Below are 27888 nucleotides of genomic sequence, written 5' to 3' on the forward strand. Positions count from 1 at the left end.
TTAAGCCATAGCACCACATCGAGTTTTCTGATACTTAATGGGAAATAAGAGTCTCACAGACTTTCCTGAAGTTTGAACCGTGATGCTCACATCTCAGCCTCCCGAGTAACAAGGATTATAGGCATGAGCCATCAGTGCCTAGTTCATTCAATAAACTTATAATTCTGATAGTATTCCTACTTCCTTCTCCTCACCTTGAAATTTCCTCCATTTTCCTATAATTGGTCCTGAATAAATAAGCTTAAGTAGTAACTGAAGATTAAGAGGCACACAAACAATTCAACAGAAGAAACCACTAATTTACCTTAATAAGGGAAACTTGAAGATTGACTGTCTTTCCTTTCTTGAGAAGACTCTGCAATTTTCTGCTATGTAGAATGTTATCCACATAGACCCAAAGCCTTTCAACAATATCTTCCTTCAGCTCAAGTTTTTTCTTATAAAATGCAACCAACGACTGTCTTGCCCAATCAAGCAAAACCTGCATTTGGAGCAAACATATTGTAAAAACATATGAATTTCTTTTATAGGAAAGATGTTGGGGCTGGGAAGGTGGCTCAGTAGTAGAGCACTTGCCTTGCATGCATGAGGCCCTGGGTTCGATTCCTCAGCACCACATAAGCAGGGGAAAAAAAAGCTGGAAGTGGCGCTGTGGCTCAAGTGGTAGAGCGCTAGCCTTGAGCTGAAGAGCTGAGGGACGGTGCTCAGGCCCAGAGTTCAGGCCCACGACCGACCCCTCCCCCCCCCCCCCCAGAAAAGGAAAGATGTTGGACAGTATGGGGTCATTCAGCCATGACAAAAACCAACTACAAGGGAAACATTTCGAATTTAAAAGTTCACCCATGTGATCTATGGAAGGGTGAACGTTGAAAAGAAAGATAGTGACCAAGATGCATTCTACTCATAAATTGACACATTGGATTGAAATTTAAATATTTAAAATGAAACAGAAATTCACCTGGACAATATTACAAGAATGTTTCAGAATTTTAAAATATTTCTTTGTAAAGAACAAAAAGGAGAAAACACTAGCTTTATTTTCCTAGTCTCAGGTGAAGCTCTAGATGTCTTGTCCCCTCTTTTCTTTTTTTTTTTTCTTTGGGTCCGGTCGTGGGGGCTGAACTCTGGGCCTGGGCGCTGTCCCTCAGCTCTTCAGCTCAAGGCTAGCACTGTACCTCTTGAGCCACAGTGCCACTTCCGGCTTTTTTCTTTTTGCTTATGTGGTGCTGAGGAATCGAACCCAGGGCCTCAGGCATGCAAGACAAGCGCTCTACCACTGAGCCACCTTCCCAGCCCCATTGTCCCCTCTTTTCTTAGAATGAGAGACACAAGAAATGTTCAGAATGATTACAGAATGGATCTTCTACAACAAAGCAAAAAGGCAGTAAGAGTGCTAGAATCTATATGCTGGCTTCCCAGGTCAAAGGTAGTTTAACCTCTAAACTCCCTCATTTAGGAGAAAGGAGTTAAGGCAAACTGATACACAAGTACTGCGTGAGAAAGAGTTGCACACATATATTGTGACATGTTTCTCAAGCACCACACACTTAGGAGAGGTGATGAGACCTCAGTCATCCTCATAGCTTGCTCATGTGTATGTCTGTGGGCTGAGGATGGAAACCAGGGGCTCAAACATGCTAGGCAAGTACTCTACAGCTGATCTGTATTTTCAACCCATGGCCTCAGCTTGGTACAAGAATTATCAATAATAGTATGGGGAGTAACTAATGCTAACAGGAGCAATTCTCAGGATAGGAACAGCAACAATATGGTTCAAACTGCCAGCCGAGGTCACCATCTCACCCATTTCATGCCATTCCAGGCATGTGCACTACATGTGGGCACTAGTAGATATAAAAACTACATACCATGCTTTATAATCCATCTTTAACATATCTTATGCTTCCTTTCTTAACATCAACCTTGAGATGTATATCAACCCCATCTCATGAACCTGTCATCCTAGTATTTCCTGAATTAACTTCTTAGCAAAATAAGCTTGAGAAATATTAATACAAGAGTAACTTCCTTCCTAAAGTCCACTTAAATTTCCAACATGGCTTAATATGAATACTGATACATCTGTACTTCCCAACCTTCAATCTATTACTTTTAACTTCCAATGAAATTTCCTTTCCAACTTTTCTTTCTAATCTTTTAACAAATGTCAATATATGATTTGTACAGATTATTTTAGATCATAAAAATGCAAGTTTCATACTAAACTTACTTGTTCTTTATTTGGTAGAAAGCACTGATGGGACATCCAAGCAAAATGAGCCAACTTTAGTTTATCTTCCCAAGAGGTTGTCTTGCTCTTAAGTTTAAGGGAAATGCCAGAATAAACAGCAGCCATTGCTACACTGTCTCTACAAGTAAAAAGCAATGAGAAACAATATTTTAAAATCTGGTTGAGGGGCTGGGAAGTTGGCTCAGTGGTAGAGCGCTTGCCTTGCATGCCTGAGGCCCTGGGTTCGATTCCTCAGCACCACGTAAGCAAAAAGAAAAAAGCTGGAAGTGGCGCTGTGGCTTAAGTGGTAGGGCACTAGCCTTGAGCTGAAGAGCTGAGGGACAGTGCTCAGGCCCAGAATTCAGGCCCCACAACCGGACCAAAAAAAATAATAATAATAAAAAATAAAATCTGGTTGAATAGGAACAAGAAAATGAACAGTATGTACGTTGTTTATAATTAAATTTTTAATGAATTAAAACACATCAGTAAACTGTTGGTGATAATGTGTAAGATGCTTGCTCCATGGATTTTCTGGGAAGGAATTTTGACAAAATCAGACAGAAGGTAGATAGTTATTACTGTTATGACCGAACAAAGGAATTCAGGCAAAATAAAAATGTGCAGATTACTTATGCAAAGGCGGCTATCATACATGATTTGGGATGAAAGTAAGTTTCTGCATAGTTTCTACAATATACTTATGTATTAGAACCAATATCCCTAAGAAATAAGCAACGCAGTTACTGGAGAAAGTAATGCTTCTCCAAGGGAAAGAAGGCGTTACTCAATCCCAGTTGCAATACTGTTATTTCCCCAGCAGTAACTTCCCACTGTGACTTTATCTCATTCACTCGTGTACATGTTTACCAGGCAAATAGCTGCTTCCAAAAAGGCTGCCGAAAACATTCACTGTGCAAAGGAATAGGAAGACACACCTCAGTAACACAGGAGCAAAGCTCTGAGTAAAGCCGTAATAAAGAGGTTCAGTTTACAGAGCACTCAATACCGGAACGGAGTTAAAGCAACAGGATGCGGTAACTGGACAAGCGTGGCAGCCCCGCTATTCCTCCGACGCACCCCGAGGCGGGCAGAACCCGCCGTCTCAGGGCTCGCCGCCGGCGTCTTCTCAGAACCCGTCGGGGCTCGGTTCCTCGGGGAGCGCTGGGTTCGCACACCCGGAAACAGCCGCCCGGGGGCCGGCTGGCGCGCTGGGCCCCCGCAGACGGCGCCACCCCAACCCGGTCGGGCCCAAGGAGGCGCAGCCGGGGGTCGGGGGCCAGGGTCCGGGCGCGGGGAGCAGAGGGCCAAGCCGAAGGCCGAGGGCCGGGGCCCGGGGGCGGGGAGAGGAGCAGGGGGGCCGAGGGCCGGGACCCGGGGGCGGAGAGCGGAGGGCGGAGAGCCAAGGGCCGAGACTCGGGAGCGGGGAGCAGAGCCCAGGGCCAAGCTGAGCGAGGCGCCGGGAGGACAGCCCCGCAACTCGCCGGCGCCGGGACAGCGCTCACCTGGCTCCGCGGTCCGCGCCGCACGTGGAGGCGGCGCTTCCGGCAGGCGCCGGCGCCGACGCCGACGCCGCGGCGCGGGGCGGGGCGGGGCGGGGCGGGAGGCGCAGGCAGCGCCAGCTGAGCGCCGAGTGCACCCCGGCCGCGGTGTTGCGCGTCGGCTGCCCAGCCCGGCGCGCCCGCTCCCTCAGGCCGTCATGGGGCGGCCGCCCAGAGCCGAGGGGTCCCAGGCACGGGGCCTCGGCTAGTCAGCCGCGAAACGAAGCCCGGCGGCAGCGACGGAGGCGGGAGCTGCGGGTACCGGGGCGGTGGCGAGGCCGCGGGAGCCGCCTGGGATGTTCAGTGAGCGCGGGCGGTCGGGCGGGCGGGGAGGGGAAGGGGGGGAAGAAAATGCGTGGGGGGGGGAAGCCGCAGGGGGGAGGCGGAGGGAGGGCGGGCCGCAGGGGCGGGGCCTCGGCGGCCGGCGACCCCGAGCGCCGCCCCTGCCGCTCCTCCCGCTCCTCCGCGCCCTCCCGCGCGGGCACCTGCGCGGGCCCGGCCTTCCTCCCCGCGGGTCAGGGCGCCCCGCACGTGGCGGCGCCGGCGCCACCTCGCGCGGAAGCAGGGCGCGCTCTCGCCGGCGCCCGGCTCGGCGGAAGTGGGCTGCGGGCCCCGCGCGGCGCGGCCGGCGGTGAGGCGCGGCCCCGCGGACCTCCCGGCGGTTGTGGTTCCGGCGTCGAGAGGTGAGTCCGCCGGCCGGCGGCCGCGTCCGCACCGCCGTGACCCACCTGCAGGGGGAGCGCCGCGGGGCCGGCCGGGCAGGGCCGGGCGGGGGAGCGCTGCCAGGCTAAGCGGGCAGGGCCAGGCCGGGTCAGGCAGGGAAGGGGCGGGCCGGGCAGGGCAGAGCCGAGCTGGGAAGAGCCCGGCAGGGCGCGTCTCCGTCCCGGGGCGCACGTGCGCGGCCCCACCTAGCCGGCCCTCCGGGTGGAGTCGCTGCGCTGAGCGTAGGTGAGTGGCTTGGCCTGAGAAACCGCCCGGCTGCGCTCAGGTGGAGCCCGGCCACCGCCCGGGCCGCAGGGAGGAGGTCCGGCCACCGCCCCGGCCGTGGGGAGGAGGTCCGGCCATCGCCCGTTAGGACGCCCAGCCCTAGCCAGCGGCCAGCGGGACCTTTGGGTCTCAGTTTGTGCCCTTCCAGAGGAGCCGGAAAAGATCTGTGTATACAGATGCCTTACGTTGGAAGCAGCATGACACTAGTGGCTGCTGTAATTGCTTTCCCCGAAAGGTTCATTGTAAGCATAAGTTTGTGTGCTAAATATAATGTGTGCTATTTTTTTTTTTTCTTGCCAGTCCTGGGCCTTGAACTCAGGGCCTGGGCGCTGTCCCTGAGCTGCTTTGCTCAAGGCTAGAGCTCTACCACTTGAACCACAGCGACACTTCCAGCCTTTTCTGAGTATGTGGTACTGAGGAATCGAACCTAGGGCTTCAAGCGCGCTAGGCAAGCACTCTAGGACTAAGCTATCTTCCCAGCCCTAACTTTAATCTTTTTTTCCCTCTCTGTGTCAAAACTTGGGCTTGAACTCAGGGCCTAGGCTGCTCTCACTTGGCTTTTTCCGCTCAAGGTTGGTACTCTTAACGATTGTTCCACACTTGCCACTTGTATTTTCTGGTTAATTGTGTTCAATTAACCAGACTTCTGCCTAGTTTGATTTTGAACTGTGATTCTAAAGTCTCAACTTTCTGAATAGCTAGGATTTCAGGCATAAGCCCCAGGCACCAGGTGCTAATTTTCATTATGAATAATACATAAGTCCTTCCTGCCATAGAAATGAGTAGCCAGAAAATCAAAAGATGAGCATTTTTCTTTTCTATCTCTTTTTCCCCCGCAGGTTCAGGGGCTTGAACTCAGGGCCTGAGTGCCGGCCCTGAGCTTGTTTTGCACAAGGCTAGCACTCTTTATCACTTGAGCCACAATTCCACTTCTGGCATTTTGGTGGTTAATTGAAGGTGAGAGTCTCATGGACTTTCCTGCCTTGGCTGGCTTGGAATCATGATCCTCATATCTTAGCCTACTGAGGATTGCAAGCATGAGCCACAGGCTCCCAGCTGTCTTAGGCATTTTTGCTTATCATCAACCATAAATTAGGTTAGTGTATCTTCAAACAGTAATTTCTGCCTCCATTGATAAGTTTAAGTCAGTGTGTGGCAGGCAGAAGGGTTCTAATTTCCCTTAGGAACTCATTCCGTTTTTTATTTCACTTGTAATGTGTACATTAGAATAAAAATCAGCTAAGTTGGTTGGATCATATCTCTGGTATTTAAGTTCCACGTGACTACAGAAGTGTTAATGCCAATTCCCTTCCTTGAGATAATTAGCCCTGGTCAGTGGTCCTCTGTTGTAATAGTGACACCTTGTAAGTGGTGACTGGATTCAAATTACTTCCATTTGGAGTAGAATTGAGGCATATTCATTATCATCAGCATCTGTAGATGGTTTCTTTTTATTTTTTGTTGTTGCTGTTTACTCTTGTATAGGTTTCGCATTGATTTTCCCTCCTCTGTGGCCTTCTGCATGTATCAATGCATTTCAGGTTGCTGGTATTGCAAGGTCTGCCTCCTGTCTTCTCTCCTGGAATTCTCATGTCTTTCACGTCAGAGGGGCCTGGTTAGCATGCTCAGGGATGCTTGTGGGGGCATGTGTATGTTCCCATGTCAATGAAAGATCACAGTGGAAAATCTGGAAAGGTCTTAGACTTGGTTAAGTATAGAATAGGGCTGGTATGGGAGACTTTGAGAGTAAGCACCCTGGAAATCTAGTTAAAAGCATTAGCAGGCAGTATAGGATGCAAAGAAAGCTGGTTGCATTGATTGTCCACACTGGGAAAAAGCAGTACCATTACAGCCTCTGTCTGTCTGCGTTCAATTTTTTTCCTTTAAATATAACACTGAATCAGAATCTCCTGGGCTGGGATAGAGTGCTTACCTAGCATACATGAAGTCCTGGGTTCAATTCCTCAGTACCACATAAACAGAAAAGGCCTCAAGTGGCCCTGTGGCTCAAGTGGTATAATGCTAGCCTTGAGCAAAAAATGCTCAGGAACAGTGCCCAGGTCCTGAGTTCAGCTCCAGGATTGGCATAAAAAGTCTGAGAATCTCCAGGGTAAGGTTAGGTATACATGTGTGCATTCACTGGAGATTCTTTTTTCTTCTTTCCTTGTTTAAATTTATTGTAGTTTTAGAGGTGATATACAGCAGGGTCACCTTTACGTGTGTGAGGTAATGAGTACACTTCCTTTCGTCATCTGTTCCCTCATTCTCTCCCATTCCCTCCCTTCCATCTCCACCCATGAGTTACATAGTTCACTTTTACCAAGGTTCAATGCAGCCAGTGAACTCCACTTTTTCATTCTTTTTCCTCTGATTCTCACGGGATTCTTGAATAGCCAGGTTAGAGCATCACAGATGATTGATACAGCAATATCATCCTGACCAGTGGCCACTGAAACAACTCATCCTCATTGGTGGATGAATGATGCTGAGAGCAGGGACACTACTCTGAGTGCCAGCCTAGTGTTCGCCATGAATAAGAAAGATGGCTAATACACTGTCATAGTGTGAATGGAGGTCAGTGTCTAGAACTTCTGATGTTTCATTATGTTGTTGAATCACAACCTCATTATACTTAGTGCTGTCTTTTCCTAGCAAGTATTTTGTATTCTTTGTGGTAATCTGGAAAAGAAATGCATAGATAGTACAGTGTCTGTCATAAGTTAACATCCCATGGCTATGAAATCCTAACCATTTGTCTGTAATGTACAGTGCTTTTGTGTGTGCCTTCTCTGTTTTCCCTTTGTGTACATTTGGGGGTCTTGAAAGGTGGCCTTCAGTTGGGAAGAAGAGTATTTATAGGTGGTCTGGGAACAGGGTGTTCATGAGTAGCTGGGGGAAATGTGGGCTTGGTTATTCACTACACATTATACATGAAAAGAAAGTGTGAACAGATAAGAATTAGATAGAAACAAACGAAGCCAGACACTGGTAGCTCAAGCCTATACTCTTAGCTACTTAGGAGGCTGAGATCTGAAAATGAAGGATCAGAGCCAGCCTAGGTAGACAAATCCAAGAGACACTTATCTCCAGTTAGCCAGCAAAATGAAGAAGTAGCAGTAGGTGTGGCTCAAGTAGAAGAATGCCAGCCTTAAGCAAAAAAGCTCAGCAACAATATGAAGGCCTGAATTCTAACTCAGTACTAACAGCAAAAAATATATATATATATATACTTAGGCAATAGAATAAATTATATTCTCTAGTTAATGGGGAGGCTGGGATTTAGGAGGATCACAGCTCAAGCCAGCTCAGGCAACAAGTTCTTAAGATCCCATCTATACCAGTAGCTGGGTATGATGCTACACACTTGCCATCCGATCTCTGTGGGAACATGAGGAAGATTGCAGTCAAGGCTGGTTTGGACATAAGCACAAGACCCTATCCAAAAACATAAAGCAAAAAAGGGCTGTGGATGGGGCTTAGAGCACTTGGGTAGCAAGTGCAAAGACCTGAGTTCAAAAACGCAGTTTCCCCCTCCCTCAAAACAGTTGGCTGTATGATCTCTGAAAAAAGTTAAAATGAAAGAGTGGCACACTGGTATCAGGAAACTTGAATTTGTATTTTGGAAGTCAGTGGCTGGTGACTTGTCTTACCCTGTGATTCGCATGTATCCTCTGCCGCTCATACATTCATCTTCTGCACCCTCGTGCAGGTCATGAAACGCGTGCGCACGGAGCAAGTCCAGGTGGCAGTGTCCTGCTACCTCAAGCGCCGGCAGTACGTGGACTCAGACGGCCCCCTGAAGCAAGGTCTGCGACTCTCACAGACCGCTGAGGAGATGGCTGCCAACCTCACAGGTAACAGGCCTCCTGTCCATGGCCGGGGCAGGAGCTGCTTGCCCTCCGGGGTCTGGTCCCCAGCTGTGTCCTTCAAAGCTGTGTTCACTGTCACTTCTAGTCCCTTGAGGCCCAAGCCAGAGTCACAGTTCCTTCCTTGGAGTGTCTAGATTATTCTGTGTGTGATGGCATATACAACTCTTATTCCACGGGACCCCTGACCTAGCCGAGGGACAGGGCCTCTCTCTGTTGGCATGGAGCCTCACCCATGGTTGAATGTGTACTTCGTGATTAGTTGATTGTAAATGCTGGTACTCCACACATGCTTCCTGAGATTTTTATTGGTTTATTTTTTGAAGAAAAGATCTCATTATGTTGCCCAGAATGACCTCAACCTCTGATCCTCCCCCTACCTTAGCCTTCCAAATGCTGGGATAACTCATGAGCCATTGCACCCAGCTCAGCAGTTTTTAACATTTCTCTTATGGTTGTGTGGAAATCAGAGTTCATAGCAAACCTAATTATGCCTCCATCTGAGTAGCAAGTAACTATTATGAGTTCATGTTTTATGTGATGTGATTTTCTTGTGCCATGCATTAGGTGATAATGAAATACGTTAATGGCTGGGTGGGGTTGGAATTAATGTTTCCTGGGACCCTGCCCTGGCTCCCCCTCTTACATGCTCATAGTGGGTCCTTCTTGTGCTTTCTGTGCTCTTCCACTACTGTTTCTTGCTGTTCCAACCCTCTGTTGTGGTGGCAGTGGTCAGCTCTAGCCCCTTCACTCTGCTTAGTGGTTCATTGCCTCCTTTTCCTCTTCCTCCTCCTCCTCTTCTTCCTCCTGAAATGGTAGAAGGAATGAGCTGAGTGCAAAAGAAACCATGCACAGTTTACTTTACCCAGTGTCAAGTGGAAGGAGGGTTGTTGAGGTTATGAAGCTTCACTGGTGACCACAGCTTGGATCAGGTCAGGTAAAAGGCACAGTCCAGTGAGAAGTGAGGTCAGGAGTGGGCAGGGGAAGGAGAGGAGAGGGTAATGTAAGAAGCTGTGGGATTCATGGCTGAGAAGGGCACAGAGGAAATCCATTCTCCCCCATTTGGCCTTCCAGCAGGTTACAAGCTCCTCTTTACCTGAGTCCTGCTGAAGTGCACTGATTTCTTTCTTGTATACACTTGTGGTGGCCCCTCAGCCCTACTGTGTTTTGTCATTCCTCTAACCATACTCCAATGTCTGGCTGTATTTGAGTTTTGTTTAGTCACTGAAAGTAGCTTTTCCCCACCATCTTTTTGCCCCCTACAAAAAGGATGAGAGAATTTGAATCTTCTTTGTATGAAGCATAAACTCACAGAACTGAAATTAAGTACACATTCTCATGCTGAGTGTTGACACTCTGGCCTTCACTCTCTGCTCAGCTCCCAGAAAAATTCTGGCCTGCTGAGGACAAAAGACCAAATAACACTGGTTTTAAGAAACTCCGTCTAGCTGGGAAGGTGGCTCAGTAGTAGAGCGCTTGCCTTGCATGCCTGAGGCCCTGGGTTCGATTCCTCATAAGCAAAAAGAAAAAAGCCGGAAGTGGTGCTGTGGATCAAGTGGTAGAGTGCTAGCCTTGAGCTGAAGAGCTGAGGGACAGCGCCCAGGCCCAGAGTTCAGGCCCCACGACCGGACCCAAAAAAAAAAAAAGAGAAGAAACTCCGTGTGTGATGAACCACCACTAACACATTCCCATAACCCTAAGAGTTCTCTTGCACCATGAGGGGCCTGGGAGAAGTGTTCCTTGTTTGTAAAATGGAAAAAAGTTTTGTGGGTTTTTTACCAATACTAGAGCTTGAACTGTAGCCTTATATTCTCACTAGGCCTTTTCTGCTCATTGCTGGTGCACTGCTACCTGTGCTATACTTCTAGTTCATGTTTTTTGCTGGTCAATTGGAGATAGTCTCTCGGGCTCTTCTATCTGGGATGGTCCACGCCACATGCACTGAAACATGTCGAGACACCAGATATTTCCAAATCTCAAGAACATACTGTCTGTACTCTGTCCACCTCTTTGTCCTATGCTTTCTGCTGTTGCATTCTTTGTGTGCATTTTATGGGGTGTCAGGAGAGAGGGGACACATGGAGGAGGTTAGCAACCAGGACGCCCACTTCCCTAGAGAGTCTGTTGCCATTGGTGCTCCAAACCCTCTGTGCTGCCACACTCTGGATATTAATTATCTTTGTGCATCTCTGTCTTTGTTCCCTCAGTCCAGTCAGAATCTGGTTGTGCCAATGTGGTGTCTGCAGCCCCATGCCAGGCAGAACCCCAGCAATATGAAATACAGTTTGGACGACTGCGGAGTTTTCTCACAGGTAAGTCCTTGACACAGGAAGTTTTTTTTAAGAAATAGAGCAATGCAAATGTCACTGAGAGGCTACGTTATGTCAGGTAAGAGGGAGTCAGAGATACTGCATACTTCTAAACTTGGAATTCCTGAGAGTTAGGTCATAAGGTTGAAGTGTACAAAAATGCAGAGAGCTCTGGTGTTGACTGACTGATTTTCCATGGCCCATGTTGAATTAAGAAAAACAAAATGCAGTGGTTTGAAACGTACGTTGGTATCTCTGATAACAAGACTATATATCTCAAGATGGTCTTGGCCCTTCGTTTCCCAAAGTGCAAGACAGCAGATGTAGGAATTCAAAGTTGTTTAGACCAGTTCATGGTAACACACAAAATCAGTAGAGTGCATTCCAATTATCTCTTTCAACTCACCCTGTGGTTTTGAAAATGAATCAATCAGAAAAATGAGAGTCCTGAAAGCAATAATTTAAAAATAAAAAGACTTGCCATTTTTATACTGTTAAGTTAATAATAGCATATGACAAAACTGAATGTGATTACATTCACTAACCTGTGTTCTCAGCATTTTTTATCTGTGATTTTTGCTGAACTACCTGTTACAGGGACATATGGTATATGCCATTGGTAAAGTTGGACAAATAGTTTGATAACTGAAATTATAAATTATGACTATACATTCCTATCAATGTTGTCCCTGGATGATTTGTGATAATACACAGTTTCAGAAAATCTGAATGTAGGGCTCAGCGGTAGAGTGCTTGCCTTGCATGCATGAGGCCCTGGGTTTGATTCCTCAGCATCACATAAGCAAAAAAGAGAAAAGCCGGAAATGATGCTGTGGCTCAAGTGGTAGAGCACTAGCCTTGAGCTGAAGAGCTGAGGGGACAGCACACAAGCCCAGAGTTCAAGCCCCACAACCGGACCCCAAAAAATAAAATAAAATCTGAATGTACTAGAAAAAAAAGAAAAGAAAAATGAGTCCTGGAACCTCTCTGGTATCCCAGTTTTGTCTCATACTATGTGAAGAAACCATTTGGAACACCAGATCATCTTTTTTGGTTCTATGATGACTAATTACAACTTAAAGCTGGAAGTCGCAATAAGAGAAACATTAATTCTGGTTACTAATCAAGGTATTTTGCTGACTCTCCGTACACAAAACACCTGAAAGAACTGGAAATCTTTCTCTGCCCTCAAGGTATTGAGAGTTACTAGACATCAGTGAATGTCAAAATCTAGTTTTAAATCTTTGGATTAAGCCAAACACCTGTGGCTTATGCCTATTAATTCTAGCTCTTACTTGGGAAGATGAGATCTGAGGATCGCAGTTCAAAGCCGGCCCAGGCAATAAAGTCCATGTGACTCTTCAGTTAACTACCACAAAGATGGAAGTGGAGCTATGGCTCAAAGTGGTAGAGTGCCAGTCTTAAGTGAAAAGCTCAGGGACAGTGTCCAGGCCCCAAGCTCAAGCCCCAGGGCTGGCCAAATGAAAACTTTGGGCTAGGGTCATACCTCAGTAGTAGAGCACCTACCTAGCAAACAGGAGGCCTTGAGTTCAAACCCCAAAGAAGAAACCCAAAAAGAAAAGTTTAAAACAATGCCATTTTTAGAAAGTTACTGGATTTTTGGTGTGATGACATTTTTGTCATTCCATGAAAGTGTTCTCTTGCTTTCATGGCAGAGGTCTTGCAGCCTGCTTTCAGCTGAGTCAGCCTGTACCCAAGTGGTGAAGCCATGAGTGTCCTAACATGGCTGTATTCACAGGGTCTCACATGGAGTAGTAAGGACGCCAGATGCTTGCAGCACCAGCGTGTACTGTTAGAGCAGGAGACATGCTGGTCTGTAGAGTGTGGCTCCAGTGCTTTATGTGGGTGTTTCGTCATCTTTAATCCCAGAAGTGCAGCTGGAGACAAGTGCACAGTATATATGACCTTATATTTACATCCCTTTCCCCATTTGACCCCTTGGCTCCCAGTGTTTTTCTTAAATATTTTTGAGGGGGAATCTCTGTATTTGACAGCACTGTTGTTTTTTTTTTGGTATTCAGGGCCACTGTCCCTGAGCTTTTTTTTTTTTTTTTTTCCTCAAAGCTAGCACCCTAACAATTGAGCCACAGTGCCACTTCTAGCCTTTTCTGTTTATATACTGAGGAATTGAACCCAGGGCTTCATGCATGCTAGGCAAGCATTCTACCACTAAGCCACATTCCCAGCCCCCCTTATTTTCATCTTACAGTTTTGGGGGGGTTTTTGCCTTGAAATTTACATTCCAGCAGATTGTAACCCATCAGCCTTTCCTTAGGATGTTTAATCTAGTTTCAGAATTGAGAAGGCTCTCTGTGACTTTGTCCGTATTTTGTTTCTTTAGTCCATCTGTCAGATTATTTAGAGGATTATTTTCCTGGAACATTTTCTCCACCCTTTTGTCTCCAAAGAGCAGAACCAAATCAAATGAGTAGATACTTGTTGAACAGGTGTGAGATGCATTCTGGTGCTTCCTCCCTCCTGCCTTCAGGCTCGGGTTCATTTGCCCCCAGTGGGAGAGCCCCATTCCCCACAGGCCTGTTCTTGAGTTCCTGCACACAGCTACTGCCCTTCCCTTAGCTCCTGGCTTCCCACCTCCAGGTCCCCTTCCTCTTAGGCTGTCTACAAAACCAGCCACACCCCCACCCCCACCCCACACAACTTTACCACACATCACAGGAGCTGAACACACAACCACACCCCCCACCCCCACCCCACCCCAGGCAGCTGCTCAGCCACAGAATTGGCATCACAGAGCTTTCAGTTGTTGGATATACAGCGGATGGACAGTTGGAGGAAAGGGCGTACTTTATGTGTGGTAGGATATTTTATGAGTATGCTTTCAGCCAAACACAGATGGCTGTTATTGCAAGGGAACAAAATTTGAAGTGGGAATAAAATTGTCCCTCTTCCAAGCCTATCTTAGGTGGCTCACCTGGCTCCAAACAAGGGAGAGTAGTGTCAAAGTAGCAATGTACTTCTCTGTTTTAAAGCAGAGAAGCTCCTGCCACTGTCTCCTGCCAGTTTTTTCCCCCTAAATTTAAAATATTTCTCATCTGGAAAACTAAGCATGTATTGGAGGTCTAGTGTGTAAAAGCTGAGTCTTTCTGTTCTTTGTATGTCATATCTTGATATTTTGGAAAAGAAATTTTCCAAAAGTTCTCCACAGCATAGATGTTAAAGAAATATTGACATCAGCATTAGTCAGATTTTGATTAGTCAGGGTTTGCCAGACAAAAAGAACCAACAGAGCATTTATATAGAGAGGGATATGAGGGCTTGCCTGATGGAGTGATGGAGGTTGGCAAATCTAAAATCTGCAGGACAGCTGTCAGACTAGTGAACAAAGAAGGTTGATATTGCACTCCAAACCTAAAAGCCATCTGTTGGCAGAATTCTTCATGAGCAGACCTCAGTCTTTTCCCATTAAGTCCTTCCAACATTGTGGAAGATTATTGCTTTTCAAGTCTACGTACTTCCCATCTCTTTTGAAGGAAACCTTCACAGCTTATATAAAATAATACCTCACCAAAGACTACCCATCATCAGCTCGGCACATGTGGCTTCTTCGTATCATATGTTTAATCTCTATAGACAGTTAAAGGAGTGTGTAAAGACAAACATTAACACCATGTGATTACCTAGCACAACCCTGCCATCCTTTGCAGACAGAAGAGGGGCTGTGCCTTTGAGCTCTGTGTGCCCTGCATCACAGACCACAGCTTAAGCTGTGATGTGATGCAGTTAGTAATGAGTATATGCTATGACAGAAAGTTTGTTCATCCTAAGATACATAGTCACAGGGAGAGGGAAATGGGTTTGCTCAATACATGTATACATCCACACACATTCCTAAGGAAGTGCAGAAGGAATTCAGAACACCGCGGCCCTCTTTCTCTGTTATGTGATGGGAGCTCTTGTTCATAGCCACCCTGTCTTGCTACTCATTCCACATTCCTCTTGTCGTCAGCAAGTGCCTCGTCTACCCATGGGTTTTCACCTGGTGAGTGACCCAGGTCTTCATCCTGAGGATCTGGGCCATTAATATTCCTGCCTGGTTGCGTCATTGTGGCGGTCCATGGACCAATCCCAGGGTGTGCTGAGAGACACGTAGTAAGTCTCAGACCGGGCCTGTCCCTCCTCAGTCCTCTGTGAGCATGCAGCAGTATCTGAATCTCTTGGGTGGTAAGGACCAGCCACTCCAGCCTGCCCTGACTCCCTGTTTGCCTGTGGGCCTCCAGGCAGGGTTCGTTTTAGCTTGCAGTTCAGTGAGGCCACGTCTTGTCACTAACTTCCTCTTCTCACTGTGGCTTTGAAGAAGGAACATTTATTCTACATGTACCTATTACACAGATTGTGTTGCTTCATGATAAAGTGGATTGTTCAGCAGAAATAGTAAGCTGGTATTATGTAATTAGTAAGCAAGCCAAGCTCAGTGGTCACACTAATCTCAGCTTCTGAGGAGGGCAGGGATTGAGAGGATCTTACTTCAAGGACATTCTGGCTAAAAGTTAACAAAATCCCATCTTAACAAGTAAGCTAGGTGCGGTAGGTGTATGTCTATAATCTGCTACTCAGGAAGTAGCCTGCCACCAAGTCTGAGCAAACAGCACAAGGTCTTACCTGATGAATAAAGCATAAATTGCTGGGTGCATAAAATGATAAGTGCTTGTCTAGCAAGTGCTAGTCTGAGTTGAAACCCCAGTATCCCCAAAAAGAAAAGTCTAGGTTCTCCACTTCACTGTTCCTGAGTCCTGCATTAATTCCTTCTTGTTGTTTAAAAAAAAAAATCTAGCAGAACATGAAAGCTGGCTTAAAGCATTTAACTTATTTAAATTTGCACAAACATCACACTAAATATCTTTGGTATTTCTGTACCAAAAAACCCAAACTCATTACAAAGCAAAACCACAAAAGCAATGAGATGTAAAAGAGGACAAACTAGGTGGGTTTCAGTGGAAAGAACCAGCTACTGCCAGCAGGTATCTAGATGGCACTGGGGTCATGCACTGGACTGGTACTGACAGGTGAGTGGTGGGCTAGCCCTGGTGCTAGTGTCCCACCGGGCCACCCACTCCCACTGTCACAAACTACCTCGGGCCCTGTTCCTGTCCTTCTGTGTCACATGCATCTTCCTGCTAATCTGTGACAGTTACAGCTGGCTGTTTGTGAACATTCATTGTCCCAGTTTCGTGGCATTATTGTCCTACATTAGTAGAATCTCATCTTTTCTCTTTCTTTTTTTTAATCCTTTCTGTGATGTTGCGAACTGAACCAAGGCCCTGCACTTGTCTACCATGACATTGGAACTGCACTCCCAATCCATTGGCTTGTATTTGCTTTAGGGTTTTCTGGGGCTTATGACTGATTTTACTGTGTAGCTCAGCTGACTGAGTCCTCCTGCCTCAGCCTCCCAAGTGTCAGGATTATAGACATGCTTTACATATCTCTTAATGACCAGAAAATGTCTCATTTATAACTAACTTGCCACTGCAAAAGAGAAGTTTTTTGCTTTTAAAAAGGTCAGAATGAGAATGCTGGCAGAACAACTTGGGATGAGCAGTGTCATCTCATTAAGGCATAGCCAGCCGGGATAGCTGATGTGTCAGGGAAGCCCACTGTATGTGCTGTGATTTTACAGGCTAAGATCTCTTGTCAAAACTTCCTCTTAAGTGTACTATCCGTATCATTTTGGATATATTCTGTTCATTGCTTTTAAAGTTATAATCAAGTTAGAAAGTTTTTGCAGAGGCTAACGATGCCTTGAGAGTGTGTCTAAGGGCCATCAGAAGTGATTTGAAAACTGCTCACATATTGGGGAAGATGCTGAACTTTAAAGCCTTTGGCACAAGAGCTGCTGAGTTCTTTTGGGGTGAGAGCAAGTCCTCTGTGACTCTTGGGCTGGACCTCAGGCCTCAGAATCCGTTCTTCTCAGAAAACTTTGGAACTGCAGAATTCCATGAAAGCTGGTATCTTGATCTGTCTGCAGAAAAGGATCCTGACCAGAAGGAGTTAGGGGTGGGGCTCCCAGGAGGGCACCTGTGTTTCATACAAGTCTTCTGAGTGTCAGCCTTTCTTCTCTTTGCAGACTCTGACTCCCAACACAGCCATGAAGTGATGCCTCTCCTCTACCCCCTCTTTGTCTACCTCCATCTCAACCTGGTCCAGAGCAGCCCAAAGAGCACTGTGGAAAGCTTCTACAGCCGCTTCCATGGGATGTTCCTGCAGAACGCAAGCCAGAAGGACGTCATTGAGCAGCTGCAGACCACTCAGACCATCCAGGACATCCTGTCTAACTTCAAGCTCCGGGCATTCCTAGACAACAAGTATGTGGTCCGTCTCCAAGAAGACAGCTACAACTACCTGATCCGCTACCTCCAGAGTGACAACAACACTGCCTTGTGCAAGGTCCTCACTGTGCACATTCACCTGGACGTGCAGCCTGCCAAGAGGACAGACTACCAGCTCTATGCCAGTGGCAGCTCCTCCCGCAGTGAGAGCAGTGGCCTGGAGCCCCCAGAGATGCCCAGCCCTATTCTGCAGAACGAAGCTGCCTTGGAGGTCTTACAGGAGAGCATCAAGCGTGTTAAGGACGGGCCTCCCTCCCTCACCACCATCTGCTTCTATGCCTTCTATAACACAGAGCAGCTGCTGAACACGGCAGAAATCTCTCCTGATAGCAAGCTGCTTGCTGCTGGGTTTGACAGCTCCTGCATCAAGCTGTGGAGCTTGCGGTCCACGAAACTGAAGTCAGAGCCCCACCATGTAGACGCCTCCCGCATCCACCTGGCTTGTGACGCTCTAGAGGAGGAGGTAGGGCTCCACTTGGTCTTTCCACACCTGACAGGTCTTGTGGAGAATGGGCATCCGTATTTTCCTCCAAATGCAAGCCCTCTACGTTAGCTATTGGTCCTGCTCGTACCTAATTAGGTAGTAAAACTGCTCCTCCCAGCAGTCAGTGTTTATTACTGCCCAGAAAGCAGTTTCTGCTGCAGAGCCCCACTAAAAGATCTCCATCTGATGTTGACTTTAGCTCAGGTTTGTATTTGTGTACCAGTTCAAGTAGTATACTGATGTGTATGCACTGTACAGGCACAGCGGTCATAAGCAGGACTGCTGGATCAAGGTCTGCATTTAAACTAATAAGTAGTGTCTTCACCTGCAAAAAGTCTGTGGTTTCACAGCTGCATCAGCAGTGAGGACTCTGGGACTGGCCATCCAGGGCCAGCGCCATCCAAGGCCACTGCCATACTCGTGCTCCATGTGCACAGGTCACACCTGCAATCCTGGTTACTCTGAAGGCCAAGGTCTGAGGATTGCTGCTCAGAGCCAGAAGGGGCTCCAGTTAACCACCAAAAAGGCCAGAAGTGGAGCTGTGGCTCAAGTGGTAAAGCACTAAACTTAAGCAGAAAAGCTCAGGGACAACACCCAGGCCTAGTACTAGCACCAAAAAACAAAAAAAAAAGTGACAAGCCAGGCAGTGAGGGCTCACGCCTGTAATCTTAGCTACTCAGAAGGCTGTGATCTGAGGATTGCAGTTCAAAGCCAGCCTGGGCAGGAAAGTCCATGAGACTCTTTCCTCTAATTAAACACCGAAAGCCAGACATGGAGTTGTTGCTCAAGTGGTAGAGCGCTAGCCTTGAGCAAAAAGGCTTAGGGACAGCATCCAGGCCTGGTTCAAGCCTTAAGATTGGCATACACACAAACATATAAGTGACTGAAGTTGCTCAACTGCTAGAGCACCAGCCAGCAAGGGCAAGACTGGAGTTCAAACCCAGGTACGCACGTGTGTGCACACACAGGTGGTGATGTGTTAGAGAGGGTAGAGTGTCCCCGCAGTCTTGCAGTGACTGCCACATGTGTGGGTGGAGGTGTCGTGGAAAGGGTCAGTGGTCACTGGTTGTCATTCACTGCAATTACCTGCAGAACATGGGCTGAAGGAGATAGGCTTCCTGGTCATTGTGTCCTATGCAGCCACAAAGTCTGGGCCCAATGTGTTTTTGTCCTTACACTGCTGAAATTCAGGTAGCTGTGCATGGCATGTGAAAACACTAGAGTGAAAATCACTGTATGGAGATTGAAGCTAGTGAGGGTCTTGGGAATATTGTACACACCAGAGAGCTGTGATCTGATCTTTCTTGTTCTGGGTCCTGTGGCCTGTGGACTTATGTTTGGCAACTGAGGTAGTGTAATGGGGTCCATTATGTGAGTAGTCTGGATTCCCATGCACAGCTCTGATTTCTGGGAGTCTGAAGAAACCCTACAAAGTATTTACTCCTGCTCTTCACTGAGTCTGAACTTTCAGACTGCACTGGAGACCACTGTAGCTATTGTTTCAGGTACAGCTGAGGGATATTGCCCTTGTTAATTTTGAACAAACACCTTTTCCTGCTACCCTGATGATTCAGACTTTGGAGATTACTTAGAGCATTAATTAATAAAGGAACCTTGGGTTCTAAAGGAAATGTAAAGACTCAGATTTAAGTAGTGTGAGGAACTCAAGAGAATGAAGAAATTAAGTGTAACTAGAGCTGTCTTGCACAATTTTGGTAGCATAAGCTAGGGTAGTAGCAGTGGAAAAAGAAACAGTGGAAACAAGTCAGTTGCTGAATTAGAAGGAAAAGGGAATCTTTCTCGAGCCTGAGCAAAAGGTAGCAGGGAAAGGCTGTCTTCGGACAGCTTTGTCTGGCCCTCCAGTTTATTCACACTCGTATTGAAATACTGCAGACTCTGTCTCTGCCTCACTAAGAACAAACCTAACTTCAGCACTGGAGTTGGGATGACTGCCTTGTTGCTGAGAGTTTCCTGCTTGGTGCTTCTGCACTCTTAGCAGTTTTGGGGAAATTTTCTGACAAGGAGCATTTTGGAAGGAAGCAATGTTTTAAATTAGCTCAGGTAGTTAATCTGGTGAAAATTTGGATTTTTTTTTCTTAAATATTTATAAGCAAAATGAAGACTTTTAATGCAAGACTCAAAAGTAAATGTTGAAGCCACTGTGATAGCAGAGGTGACAGGAAGCAAAAAAGGTCCATGAGGCTGTATCAACACAGTTGCAAAGAAGTTGACATGTGGCTGAAGTGATAGAGTACCAGCCCGGAGCACAGAAGCTGAGCGAGAGTGAGAGGCCTTTGAGTTAAAAACTTCAGTACTGGCTGGCATGTGTGCACATGCACAAACACACCCTTAGTTTGAAATCTCTGTTCTAATCCTTTTTTTTTTTTTTTTTTTTGGTCGGTCGTGGGGCTTGAACTCTGGGCCTGGGCGCTGTCCCTCGCTCTTCAGCTCAAGGCGAGTGCTCTACCACTTGAGCTACAGCGCCACTTCTGTTCTAATCCTTTAAAGCAATGATAAATCTTATTTTTCAATCCTGGGGCTTGAATTTAGGGCCTGAGCATTGTCCCTATGCTTTTTTGCCCAAGGCTGGTGCTTTTCAACTTGAGCCACTGTGCCACTTCTGCCTTTTTAGTGCTCAATTAGAGATAAGAGACTCATGGGCTTTCCCGTCTGCTCCGACTTTGAACTACAGTCATCAGATCTCGGCCTTATGAGTAGCTAGGATTACAGACATGAGCCATCTGTAACAGTTGGATATAATATTTTAGTAGGTCAGTGCTCAAACCCAAAAATTGTTTTATATATATGTGTACATACATATATATACACGTGTGTATATATATATATATATATATATATATATATACACACACACATACACACATATATGTGAGAATTAAATTTGAACATCAGTGGATTATGCCTTTAGTCTTAGCTACTCAAGAGGCTGAGATCTGAGGATCACAATTTGAAGCTAGCATGAGTAGAAAAGTCCCTGAGACTCTTATCTCCAAATTACTTCTCAAGAAAGATTGAGTCAAATACTAGTGGATCACACCTGTAATCCTAGCTACTCAAGTGGCTGAGATCTAAGGATCATGGTTCAAAGCCAGACCAGGCACAAAAGTCTGGAGATTCTATTTCCAATTAAGCATCAAAAAAAGCTGTGGCTCCAGTGGTGGAGCACTAGCCTTAAGCAGAAAGCTCGGGGACAGTACCTAGACCCTGGGTTCAAACTCCAGGACCAGCACCAAAAGTTAAAAAAAAAAAAAAAAAGCTGGACTGAGGTGTTCCTCTCAAGTGATAGATCACCAGCTGTGAGCAGGAAGCCCAGAGAGAGCTTGAGGCCATGTGTTCCAGTCCCAGAACCGGCAAGGGGTGGTGGGGAGAAGGAATTAAAATCATATGTCTGTACCAGAAGTTGTATACAAATGTTCATAACACTACTGCCCACAGAAACCAAAAATTAGAAATAGCCTAAGTGTTTACCAGTAGAAGAATAAACAAAATATGGTCTCTCCTAACTGCAAAATATTATTCAGCTGTGAAAAGGATTGGAATGCTGGCGCGTACATCAACCTTAAAAACTCTGCCACTTGAAAGATGGAAGAATAAAAGGCTACATGTTGTCTGACTTCCTGGGAAGTGTCTGGCAGTGAGAAATTGCCAGGATCTGTGTACAGGAAATTAGACTGGCTGCTGACAGGCATGGGATTTCTTTGTGAGGTGGTAAAACCTGTGTTAGACGGTGGTGATGGTTACACACTCTGTGTACCAGAGTCAGTGAGTTGTGTACTTTATGAACTTTTTGTGAACTTTATGAATTCTGTCTCAGTTTAAAGAAAAACAGGGCTGGGAATGCAGCTCAATGGTAGAGTGCTTGCTTTGCAACCTGAAAGGCCCTGGGTTTAAACCCCAGCACTAAAGGGAAACAAAAATAATAATAACAAACAAAACAATAGCCAAAAGCACACTTTTTCCCCTCTTAATTCAAAGGAAGCTGGGTTTTCACTGCTGTCCTGAACCTTTAGAGGGCACTGGGTTAGTTTGAAGGTGGCTGCAGGCCTAGCAGGGCACGCCTCTGACTCAGCACAGCAGTGCCCCGGCTCTAACACACTGTGTGACCTCCACTCCCATCCTGCTCGTAAGAAAGGATGTCCAACCCTTACTCTTGAGGATGAGGACTGTGTCTTTTGGTCATCTGTACAGAGTGGCTGCTTATAGATGCCCAGGCCAGGTCTGGCTCTGGTGTTTACCCATGTGTGTATGTGTGCATGTGTATACGTGCATGAGTAGCTGTGCCCTGCCCTGCCCCTATGTTTGGTGCAGTCAGATGTGAATTCAGAGACTTCCCCAGTCTGCTGTGCTTTAATCTTGAATTAAAATCCATGATGTCAGCCCCTAAAATCCATGATGTCAGCCTCATTGAAGTCAGTGCTGTCCCTGGCCCATACTGTGAGCCATGTATGTCATTTAATTTAGTGTTGTCACGGTTTGTTTTAATAGTTTGATTACTGCTGTTCTGTGGTACAAGGGTTGACCTCAGGGCTTCACAGTTGTGAGGCAGGTGTTCTAACACATGAACATGCCCATACCCCTTAATGTATTTTGTAATCTGACACGGACAATTTTATCTCAGCATGCAAGCAGTGTTGCCGTTTGTGAAATCCAATACACTTGTCTTTGTCTTAAGTCTTAGAAATCTGATGGGTCATGTCAGCCCATGCTAGCTAGCAGTCACGTTTTCTACTCTTAATTCAAGTTGTTGCCATCTCTTACATGTTTAGCAGTGATCTATGTTCCCAAGTCTTAGCACACTTAGCCTAGCCAAAGGTACCCTTACATGATAGTCCTGGAGAGCTGCTCAAAACTAAAGTCAGACCCCAAAAGTTTTTGTCTGGTGGGGGGAGTGCTGTAAGACTCAAGGTTCTGAGATGTATAGTGTACACAACCATAGCATAGGTGACTTAGGAGCTGATATCAGCACACCACAGCACCAGCGGCTGTACAGTGATATTTGCAGATAGATTTGTATTTAATCTTTAAATTTTTAGGCATGTTTAAAATTGCACAGTATGATTATACTTCACACATCAAAGTTTCACATTTGGATGCATGCTTGGCTTCTGCAGGGCAGCACTGCCCATAGAAGAGACAGGAGCCAGGACCGCTAGGCTAGGGGTTTGTGTGCTGGCTGCAGAATGGTGTAAGGCTCCTGTGGGACGGGGTTGAGCCATGCTAACAAATGGACTTGTTTATTTTGAGCTATAATCCTGGCAGAGATCTGGTAATGATAGCCAGCAGGAGCAGAAGTTCTAGTATCTCCATTTCTTGGTTTCTGACATCTACTGGGCACTGTTCTGGCTGGAGTTGTGGCACATTCACTCCATCTCCAGGCAGATGCCCCCAGAGGTGAAGGCTTGCTTCTGCAGCTGCTGGTTCCACGTGGAGATCATATACCCTCACACAGTGTCATCCTTCGGGTCTGCAGTACACTACAGAAACCACTGTGTAACTCACCTGGGATCGTTCCCTCCCTCCCTCACACACAGTCCTAATATACACTTTCTGGTGCAGAGCAATGAGTCATGTGAGATTCAAAGCATTACCGTAATCTCTGGAAGGTTTAGTGAATTCTAAATGCTTCTGTCTTGTTAATGGGGGCAGTAAATAGCCATTGTGAGTATTCACAGACACCAGCATCTATTTGGTGCCCTCAAATGTGTGCACCCTGGAGCTCTTTGGACTTGAGTAGTTTGTGACTTGAAATAAAAGGTGCTGTTTTCCTGTAGAGCCAAGGTAGGAGGTGTTCGGCACGTGATAGGGCAGACACCTATGTTCTCATGTGCTTTTTGTATGGCCCAAAAATGATGTTGCAGATGTCCAGAGGGCCCTTGACAGAAATAATGTCCTCAGCCCTGCTAGAGGGAAGCCATAGGACAACTACAAGGCCATGTGGCCTGTGAGTTTTTGGGTTCAAGTAAAACCTACCACAGACGTATCTCCAGGATGGACACCACAGTAGTGATCAGGGAAGTGGATTTAAAGGAAGCAGCAGTGTCCTTGTGACAGGGCAGGCTGTGGGCGTAGGCTCTGTTCCCAAGCACCATCAGCGACGATCTCTTGAGTTAATTGCCCTGTTTAAGCAAGTCTACAACTATGTGCCTTATTTTGTTCGGTGTGGAGAAACATTTGAGTCCTCTGTCTTTATTGCTTCTGAGTTACAAGCAGGTTGTGTCTATGAAGTTGTGGGGTGTCATGTGACCTATTCATGCTCTCATTGTTAGCCCTATTGTAGGAGTCGTGAACCTGTCCAGGAACCTAGACTTGTGTCTGTTGGTTAAGCATTCCATCACTGACCTACACCCCCAGTCCTTGTTTTTGAGACTCACTATATAGCCCAAGCTACCTCAAACTAAATCATCCTGCCTAAGACTCGCTGGGATTAGAGATGTGCAACATGCTTGCCTCTGGATTTCTTTTCATGTCATAATAACAGGAAGCAACACAGCCTTACAAAGACAGCACCACACTGAAGACGGTATCATAGAGAATAAACCTAGGAACTGGAGGAGTGGTTCTTTTCAAATGACATCCATCAAAATACACACAGATGTTCCCTTGGGCTACCTTTTGTCCTCAATCTAGGAATTGGGATTTACAAGTGTACAGCCAGAATTTAAAATAAACGTTGTGTTTGTGTCTCTGAAACGATGTTGCTGCAAAGCACATTCAAGAATATCAAGTTTTAGGTTATAAAGAGCTTGCTTTCTGTTGTATCTTTAGCCTGACTTCAGAGGGCCAGATGGCCATCGTTTGATGGATAGAACTCCCAGGCAGTCCTGCTCTCAGTCTTTCCCTGTCATGGACACGATTTCCCCTGCTTGCTAAATCTTTTCTTTGCTATATTTATGTGCAGGAGGACGAGGATGACAGCGTGGGCACAGAGATGAAGATTCTGCGGGGCCATTGTGGACCAGTGTACAGCACACGGTTTCTTGCAGACAGCTCTGGGTTGCTGTCTTGCTCTGAAGACATGTCTATTAGATATTGGGACCTCGGGAGTTTCACCAACACTGTGCTGTACCAAGGGCATGCCTACCCTGTGTGGGACCTGGACATAAGTCCGTATAGCCTGTACTTTGCCAGCGGCTCCCATGACCGAACAGCCAGGCTGTGGTCCTTTGACCGGACGTATCCCCTGAGGATATATGCAGGGCACCTGGCAGATGTGGACTGTGTCAAATTTCACCCTAACTCAAACTACCTAGCCACTGGCTCAACTGACAAGACAGTCCGGCTGTGGAGTGCCCAGCAGGGGAACTCAGTGCGGCTCTTCACAGGGCACCGTGGTCCTGTGCTCTCCCTTGCCTTTTCTCCCAATGGTAAGTACTTGGCCTCTGCAGGCGAGGACCAGCGGCTGAAGCTGTGGGACTTGGCCTCTGGGACTCTTTTTAAAGAATTGAGAGGCCACACAGACAGCATCACCAGCCTGGCCTTCAGCCCAGACAGCGGCCTGGTCGCCTCTGCCTCCATGGACAACTCTGTACGTGTTTGGGACATCAGGAACACATGCTGCAGTGCGCCCGCTGACGGGTCCTCCAGTGAGCTTGTGGGTGTGTACACAGGGCAGATGAGCAACGTCCTGAGTGTGCAGTTCATGGCCTGCAACCTACTGCTGGTGACTGGAATCACACAGGAAAATCAAGAACACTGATATTTTTTATCTTGGTGGTTGTGGGCTGGTGAGGCTAGGAGACCTCTGGCCACAGTCATGAGCATACTGAGACTGAATCCCTGATTGTGGAAGAACCAACCCTTCCCTTCCTCCTGGATACTCCCTGCTCAGCTCCAGCACACAGCCCGAGTGTCCCAGGATGGTGGGGCAGGTGACGTCTAGACTCTGGGTGAGAACTAGATGTCAGTTCTCAGAGAACGTGCCTACCCTCCTGGATGTAATGCTTTCTCTTCTCCCCAGTGGGCTGGGCTGGGCTGGGCTGGGCTGGGCAGGGCAGCCAGGGAGGTACTGGGGCAGCTGCAGAGGCTCCCCGGGGCAGCGGAGAGGGATGTCCCTGCTTCCCTCATGGGGGAAGTGGGTCAGCAGGTAGAAAAGGAAGGGATAATCTTGCAAATTCTTTCCATTTCCATAAGATAAGAGACCCAGGATTTTTTTTTTTATATCATTGTTATAATTATAGAGAAGAGGAAACCTGGCACTGGCAGAGAGGACTTTCTCTGATTATCTTTCAGGTTTGACTCCTGGCACTGGCAATGATACTTGGAATTTCGAGGTTCAGGGAATTCAGATAATTTGGTGGCACCGTGGATTAGGAAAATGGGAAGTCTTGGGTTCACTCCTGGTGAACCAGGATGACATGTTTCTAGAAGTGGGCGGGTGAGTTGGAATCGGGCAGCTGAAGTGGTGGTGGAAAAGACTTTGCACAGCTGCACATCTGCCAGTAATTCTCCCCTGAAGAAAAGAATTATGATGGGCAGGGGATGTGGCTCAGTGGTACAGCGCTTGCCTAGCATGCATGAGCTCTGGTTCATCCCTAACACCAAAAAGAGATTATGCTGAAGAGTAATTTGGGATTAATCACAGGTAGCTTTAGGAAATGTTTAGTTTCTAAATGACTTTATTCAGAAGTGTGGGGTCTTTTTTCCCCTATGATCATTTGCCCCCACTCCACCCCACAGCACCTGTCTGATGAAGAGGCTGGGGATGAATCATGCACACACATGTGTCTCAGATGCACTCTGAGGGCAAAGCAAGTTCCAATGTGTGGGAAAAGGATATTTCTGTTTTCTGAAAGAGTTATTTTGTATTTTGTTTTCTATTAAAATGTATTTAGTTTCCAAAAAAAAAAAAAAGTGTTAGCCTGTCATTTGTAGTCTTGGCCAGGCATGGTAGTGTGCTGTCCTGGGCTGTCTCGGGGAAGCAGCCAGCACATCTGACCAGACCCAAGGTACTGGGTCTGAAATACACTGCCCAGTGTATTTCATAAATCTTCCTGGTGTGCACTGGGTTTCTGGTGGCAGTAATTCTGTTTTGACATTCAGGACTGCCAACCTCTGACTAGAGACGACAACATATATTTTACTATTTAGTTTTTTGGTAGGGTAAGGTTTTACCTCACAGTTGTAAAACCTGTAAAAAGCATAACGACTGACTAATAAATTCATAAGGTTTATTCCAGATAAAGCATTCAAAGGTTAAGGGATGCCAAAGCTAAAATTGACTAATATTTTGTAAATACATTGCTTTGGGTCAGAAATTTTAATGTACCTTTTAATCCTGCTAGAGAAATAATAGTTCTTTTTGCGGTGGAATAATGGTTTCATTTCTACATTGAAATGCTCACATATACATATACTTGAGAAATAGCACTGATAAGTAAAACCGCATCCATTTCCTTTTTTAATTATTTTGAGCCTGGCCTGGTGGCTCACACCTGTAATCTAGCCACTCAGGATGCATCTGCATCCAGTTCACTCCTGTGGCTGGCAGGATTTAGGGCCTTGGGGGGACTAGTAGAAGTTATTTTCTGTCTCATATTGCTCATAAGGCAGCTGGCATCCCATCCAGCTGTGCCCAATAGCACTTGGCACAGATTTCTGTCCCTTACAGTTGAAAGTACCTTGAGGACACTGCTTCCTAGTTCAACAGGAGCCCAGATTCCCAAACTCCTGAAATCTGCAACCCAATCCCACAGACATCTTTACTTTGGTAATTTGTCTCATAAGCACTACAAAACCAGCCCAGAGAAATCCTTGAGACTCCTATCTCTAATTAACCAGTATAACAAGGAAGAAAGAAATGGAGGAGTGGCTCAGGTGAGCAAATCAAGGCAGAGCAAGAGGCTCTCAGTTCAAGCACCTGTAACAGCAAAACCAAGCCTGGCTCTGCTGTGATGGAAGTCTTTGGCTGGAAGCTGGTACCAGCTCTTCCTGCGTTCAGGACACAGGAAGTATGCTCTCTTGATTTGGCAACATACATTGCTGTCCATGCAAGTTCCAGTGAAAGCAGGCTGATAACTGACCAGTTGGTTTCAGTTTGCTGGCCTATCACACACAGTACACACAACCAGCTTGAGCCACAGAAA

General features: G+C 46.6%; 3 protein-coding genes across 5 annotated transcripts in view; 1 reads left to right on the plus strand and 2 right to left on the minus strand.

Annotated features, from left to right (window-relative positions):
• The window catches only part of Urb2 (URB2 ribosome biogenesis homolog), a 23932-nt gene extending 20176 nt beyond the window's left edge, over positions 1-3756 (minus strand). The window contains exons 1-3 of one of the 2 annotated variants that reach the window (XM_042686176.1): positions 3736-3756; positions 2231-2369; positions 305-481 (exon numbers count right to left, since the gene is read on the minus strand). In XM_042686176.1, the coding sequence (XP_042542110.1) occupies positions 305-481; positions 2231-2356 (303 nt within the window). In that variant the 5' untranslated portion in view covers positions 2357-2369; positions 3736-3756. Of the gene's footprint in view, positions 1-304; positions 482-2230; positions 2370-3168; positions 3399-3735 lie in introns of those variants that run through there. The other variant, XM_042686175.1, reaches the window with a different exon arrangement.
• LOC122113221 (translation initiation factor IF-2-like) lies at positions 3233-4999 on the minus strand. Its single transcript, XM_042686191.1, has 4 exons — positions 4944-4999; positions 4303-4499; positions 3736-3976; positions 3233-3677 (listed from the first exon to the last, which is right to left on the minus strand). The coding sequence occupies exons 1-4, from the start codon at positions 4997-4999 to the stop codon at positions 3233-3235; spliced, it is 939 nt and encodes a 312-aa protein (XP_042542125.1).
• Positions 3861-26643, plus strand: Taf5l (TATA-box binding protein associated factor 5 like). Of its 2 annotated transcripts, none has more exons than XM_042686259.1 (5): positions 3861-4074; positions 8468-8612; positions 10832-10936; positions 17040-17764; positions 24705-26643. In XM_042686259.1, the coding sequence occupies exons 2-5, from the start codon at positions 8471-8473 to the stop codon at positions 25500-25502; spliced, it is 1770 nt and encodes a 589-aa protein (XP_042542193.1). In that variant the 5' UTR covers positions 3861-4074; positions 8468-8470; the 3' UTR covers positions 25503-26643. The 2 variants fall into 2 exon arrangements, with proteins under 2 accessions (XP_042542193.1, XP_042542194.1); XM_042686260.1 differs by lacking the exon at positions 3861-4074 and adding an exon at positions 4365-4454.
• The last annotated feature ends 1245 nt before the right edge of the window (positions 26644-27888 follow it).

This window comes from Dipodomys spectabilis, unplaced genomic scaffold (genome assembly GCF_019054845.1).
Source record: "Dipodomys spectabilis isolate Male_0828 unplaced genomic scaffold, ASM1905484v1 ptg000096l, whole genome shotgun sequence".
Taxonomy (NCBI): domain Eukaryota; kingdom Metazoa; phylum Chordata; class Mammalia; order Rodentia; family Heteromyidae; genus Dipodomys; species Dipodomys spectabilis.

Coding starts and splice junctions, on each gene's coding strand:
- Taf5l (XM_042686259.1), top strand. CDS start 8,471: ATGAAACGCGTGCGCACGGAGCAAGTCCAGGTGGCAGTGTCCTGCTAC. Junction 10,937..17,039: donor ACTGCGGAGTTTTCTCACAG/GTAAGTCCTTGA, acceptor TTCTCTTTGCAG/ACTCTGACTCCCAACACAGC. Junction 17,765..24,704: donor GTGACGCTCTAGAGGAGGAG/GTAGGGCTCCAC, acceptor ATTTATGTGCAG/GAGGACGAGGATGACAGCGT.
- LOC122113221 (XM_042686191.1), bottom strand. CDS start 4,999: ATGAACCTTTCGGGGAAAGCAATTACAGCAGCCACTAGTGTCATGCTG. Junction 3,977..4,302: donor GGTGGCGCCGGCGCCGCCAC/GTGCGGGGCGCC, acceptor GCGGCTGACTAG/CCGAGGCCCCGTGCCTGGGA. Junction 3,678..3,735: donor GGCGCGGACCGCGGAGCCAG/GTGAGCGCTGTC, acceptor CGCCTCGCTCAG/CTTGGCCCTGGGCTCTGCTC.